This window comes from Carassius carassius, chromosome 1 (assembly GCF_963082965.1).
Source record: "Carassius carassius chromosome 1, fCarCar2.1, whole genome shotgun sequence".
Taxonomy (NCBI): Eukaryota; Metazoa; Chordata; class Actinopteri; order Cypriniformes; family Cyprinidae; genus Carassius; species Carassius carassius.
The window spans coordinates 30,247,612-30,252,955 of NC_081755.1; the positions used below are offsets into that span (position 1 = coordinate 30,247,612).

The 5,344-nt window shown below is 33.9% G+C and overlaps 1 protein-coding gene across 3 annotated transcripts; it reads right to left on the minus strand.

The window, feature by feature from the left end:
* Positions 1–1,385: 1,385 nt before the first annotated feature.
* si:ch211-76l23.4 (uncharacterized) lies at positions 1,386–3,533 on the minus strand. 3 transcript variants are annotated; one of them, XM_059555368.1, is made up of 5 exons: positions 3,427–3,527; positions 3,153–3,181; positions 2,777–2,897; positions 2,477–2,606; positions 1,386–2,220 (listed from the first exon to the last, which is right to left on the minus strand). In XM_059555368.1, exons 3-5 carry the CDS (start codon positions 2,877–2,879, stop codon positions 2,019–2,021), a joined length of 435 nt encoding a protein of 144 aa, XP_059411351.1. In that variant the 5' UTR covers positions 2,880–2,897; positions 3,153–3,181; positions 3,427–3,527; the 3' UTR covers positions 1,386–2,018. The 3 variants fall into 3 exon arrangements, with proteins under 3 accessions (XP_059411351.1, XP_059411365.1, XP_059411357.1); XM_059555382.1 differs by having other exon boundaries at positions 3,153–3,192; positions 3,427–3,523; XM_059555374.1 differs by lacking the exon at positions 3,153–3,181 and having other exon boundaries at positions 3,427–3,533.
* Positions 3,534–5,344: the final 1,811 nt, after the last annotated feature.

Consider the following 5,344-nt stretch of genomic DNA (forward strand, 5'->3'; position numbering starts at 1 on the left):
ATACAATGTAGGGCTGTGTAACACATGTTCTGCCCTCCTTTGAGTGTGATGCTTCATAAATCTTCAAAGACATAAGAGACTTCCTTCTGAGATTTATGATTTATAATATATCTCCGTCATTGAGTGTACATTGTGAATATGTAGTTATTTTAATATCTTTTCCTGATGCTGTCTATTGGTGTTGTTCCTCTAGGAGAGATGATACAACAGACATAAAAAGATGTGGTATGGTAAATGACTTGGATTATTTGAGCTGTACATGACTTCATGACCACAGTGTCCTGACCACTTTTTAATATATACCCACAGAGAGACACAACATTGTATTTCCTCCTGGTGGTTACAGTTATGCATCACAGTCTGCGGTCTGTCGACCTCATTTGCGAAACACAAATAGAATTTGTGTGTAAATCAATTGTATAGCTATTCTTACATAAATTACTGAATGGATGTACATGAATGCAGTCAACTGACTGCAGCAATTTATGTAAGAAGGGTTTATAACAATTTACACACAACATAGTTCATAAACAAGGCCCTGTGTGTGTACTATATAGACCCTCAAATTTGGACACTTTAGAACATATTTGCATTTTATAACAAACTATGAAACCATTCTATTTGAATATTGATCTATGCAATGAAAAACAAGAATTGTATTTGGCTGTGATGTCCAAAAGTGTCCAAATACTTGTATAGGCCACTGTAGACTGTGGAGCACAGATTGAAACTTCACTCTCAGAAAAAATGTACAAAAGTTGTCACTGAGGTGGTAACTTTTCAAAAGGTACACTTTTGTACCTTTTAGGTACTAACATGTACACTTTAGGTAATAATACATTTAAGGTACCGATATGGACTCTTTAGGTACAAAGTTGTGCCTTTTGAAAGCTACCACCCCAGTGACAACTTTTGTACCTTTTTTTCTGAGAGTGTGTGAGTCAGTAAATAATAGTGCTGCCTATTTTTATATGTGTTTTAATGAGGGAGTACATTTTAAATTATAGTAATAAAGTGCTACAGAAGACCGTATATTATCAAATCACTGGCCATAAAGTATGGTATAAACAATGTCAAAAAAAAAAAAATGGACCTCTCTTCTACTGCTCCCTGATGTTGTTGAATTTAGCTTGCAGATAGATAGACAGACAGACAGACAGACAGACAGACAGACAGACAGACAGATAGACAGACAGACAGACAGACAGACAGACAGACAGACAGATAGATAGATAGATAGATAGATAGATAGATAGATAGATAGATAGATAGATAGAGACAAACAAAGATATAACGTTAGATGACTATTGCACAAAACAAACACCAAACTATTATGTTCAAAGCTAATTATGTCAAAAGTTAGCTAACACACTGAAACTTTGAAGTGAATGCAACAGACTGAATTTATTATAGCTTACACGAGATGGCAAATATGAGCCAAGAGATATTAAGCATCTAATTACCATGCTCATCCGATTATAAGCATAAATACACAATGAAAAACACAATTTATTGTGTTCCTGAAATGTTCGTTGCTTGTACATAATCAGTTTATACCTGCACGAGCCATTGATCATTTTGAGAGCTGCAAATACCACATATCAATTCACTGACAGTCATGCATATTTGAATATACTCATACAGACTTATTCCAACAACAGGATTAAAGACAGCTAAATGAAATACTCTTATACTGAATAACAAATGCCTATTTGGTTCTTTTTGATTAGGAGCAATTGAAGGTATTCTGAAAATAAAATCCTGTGGTTACAGCTTTGTCCATTATTTTTTTGCAATGTTAATTATGCGTGGGCTGTTACATTTCAATTGCTGCTTTTATGTACAACCCAAACCACATAGAGGCACAATGTTCAGCATAATGTTTATTACCTGTTTCCCAGCAACATACAGCAACAAGATGCCAAAAGAGTGAGAAGCTCAAGAAAAGGCAGCTAAAGAAATCTATATCATAGTGATTTGATGTTAGGAGAGATCCAGCTCTACTTAAAAACGGCCATTTAGGAGACAACAGGCGTCTTCTTAACGAGCCGTCTGCGCACCGGGTTAGCAGGTGCTGCACTCGCACTTGCTTTCTCAGCCTTCAGTTCATCTATGAAGGTTTCCAATGGACCGAACTTCTCGGTCAGCTCACCAAGATGCGTTTTCAGGGCATTGAACTCTTTGTACAAATCATCCAGCGCCTCAGAGAGAGGTTGGATCCTGGAGAGTTAAAGAGAGAAAGAAATATAAGAGCAGCAAGCAATCCAAACCATAAGGAGCCAGGAAGTTCCCCATTAAGCACATAAAATATTTTGCACAGTTTCCAGCATAATTAAATGTTCTGCTCTGAAAAGAACGCAGTCCAGATTTCGACATCAGATACCAAAATAACAACGTTGTGTTCCTGCTTTTTTCTTTCTGTGGAAAGAAAGAATGCCTGAATCTGAGAGTTTGATTGAACCTCATGATAGTGTACCTAGAGTAGTCAGGCAACAAGGACTGATGGTCGTTCTGCAGGAGTCCTTTTACTTGGTTCAGGATGTCAAACCTCCAGTCATCAAGCACTTGAGTCAGATTTGCAACTCCTCGCATGCTTACCTTCTCAGCTGAGGACCAGAAAAGTAATATCATTGGCATTTTTATCAGTTGGTACAACATAATATAATAATATTTTGGTTAAAAAATTCTAAAAATGTAATAACAAATCAGCAAGAACATTAATGCATAAATCCACTAGTGTGTGTTTTATTAAACAAAAAGATATATATCCACTTACAGCCATCACGATAATTCCACTCCTCTTTTGCAAGGCGTCTCTTCTGACCACAGACTATGACCACAGTCAGGGTCAGAAACAACAGGCTCACCCTGAAACTCATCCTGGTTCTTTATGATTCCTGCACAAGTACACCCAGAAACTCAGACTACACGTGTAGTTACTGAAACGAATTACTGAAAGTCCATTTCCTCCCTTTTTAAAACGGTGAAATGTCTGCCCTGGTCTGTTCCTCTCCTCTAAGCAGATGACGTATGTTTACTGAGAGATAAATAAAGGTCTCTGCAACTAAACTCACTATTAATCATAATCCTTAAAATAATATTGGTGCATAAAGACCATATTTGGTTTCAGGGCACAATCTGTGCCGACTTGCCTGATAGCTGTGCATGACATTTTCTTGGTCTGTAAGAAAGCTACATTTTAAAAACAATGTGCATGTGAAAATAGAATAAAAACAAGAAATAAACATTCATGTTTAAACTTAACTTAATGCAAATATATATATATTTTTTACATTAAGTACATAAGTATATGCATTTCTTGAAATATAAATATGAAATCTTTACACTAAAAGAAAATCATCCAAAAACAACCAACATGTTCGGAATTATAGAAGTGTGTAAATTTTAATATTGGTGTTTACATACCAGTCAGTCAGAGAGTTTGGGCAGATGTGTGCTCTTTAAAGTGCTCCTGGAGTTCTGCGTCTCGGTTGCTCCGCCAGTCTGTCCCGAGACTGAAGAACACTCCCTCCTGTTTTAAAACATTCCCTCATCACACATCTTTTCCAAACCCTTGGCTTGTATGAGCAAGCCACTTTGGTTTGAATTTCAAAACTCTTCCTTGAGGTCCGAAGAGTTCTGTAAGAACTTGTTTGCTCATTTGTGACTGTGTAGACAAATTTTAATGTAATGTTTAAAAATATATTGTTATTTGTATATGATTTTTGTTAGCATGCACTTTTAAAGTGTGTTTTGACATTTCTATGTAAAATTAATCAAATTTGAGAATATATACATATACATATATATATATATATATATATATATATATATATGTATATATATATATATACATGTGTGTGTGTGTGTGTGTGTGTGTGTGTGTGTGTGTGTATTTCCTAGTTTGTTTGGAATATATTGTCAATTTCTTCAAATATATATATATATATATATATATATATATATATATATATATATATATGAAGATAGTGACACAGAAATTGACAATATATATGCCAATGCTGTATCTTATGTATTAAAAATAGGCTACAGAATCTTTTAAGCAGATGGGTTATTCCTGTTATACAGTGACTTTTATGTCCCAATGATTTATTTAATCATATTTTCTCTAAAATGAGTCACATATTTATAAGATATGGCTTAAATTGTATATTTAGGTCTTCTTTATCACTTAAAAAGTGATAATAGAAATGATAAATACTATTTTGTATTTAACACACCTTTTCATTGATATATGCATTCAATTTTATTATGTCCTCGGTGCAAAATGATCAACTTCCACAAGAAATATAAACCATAAAATTATTAAAAAAAACTCAAAATTTGTTTTAATTATGTTATAGGCTAGGCTAAACTGCCTCTAATCATACATATAAATCATTTGAAAATATAGTTATTTTTTTTTACAATTTTCTTCAATAACCGTGTCCCTGAAGTCATTTTCCACCCTGTTAGTACATACTTTCTCTTACTCTAAAACCGACTGCAATTTAATTGAGACCATTTTATATAAGTGCCATAATTTATTTTTCCCACTGGAATTCATCTGTACAAACTGAGGTAAGCTTCAACTCTCACTCCTAATTTTTTTTTTTTAGTTATTGAAATGTTATCCTGCTTCTCCCACTCTTAAAGTTCCACCCTGTTAGGCTATATTATGGAGAATGTTTGTCCTATCAAAAACATTTAAAAACAAATCTGACATAGTTATAAAAGTTCTGTTAATCTGTAGAAGGTTAGCTAGCTAAATGTTGATCACTTAATGAGCTATGGCTAATTAAGCTAAAAATTTTCCACCCTGTTAGATTCCACCATGTTAGGTCTATAAACCTAACAGGGTGGAATGTGCAACTAACACGGTGGAAATTCTAATAGAATAAATAGTATTTAATGTATATAGCAAATACATTTCTATATATGTGTATATGCTGTAAAGTCATCTGAATAGATAATCGTTTTGCCACCATGATTGATTGTGATAAGGAACCACATAGCTATTTTTTGTGTCCCTCCCCCAAAGAAAATATGGATTATTATTATTTTTTATTTTATTTTTATTTATTTTTTTGTATCATTTTGAAACAATATTATATAGGTGCAGGTCCACAGATTACAGATGGGAAATCATGCAAGATAATGATGGAAAGCTTGTCCACCGTTAATGAACCTGTTCACACTGGTGTTCCACCCTGTTATGCTCCTTTCCACCTTGTTAGACAAGTCATTTTAAATAATAATTTCATAGCAACGTTAAATGTTTGGCATACTTTTGTCTTATTTTGTGAGGTGAGGAGCACTAACAGCATATATACATTTTTGAGCA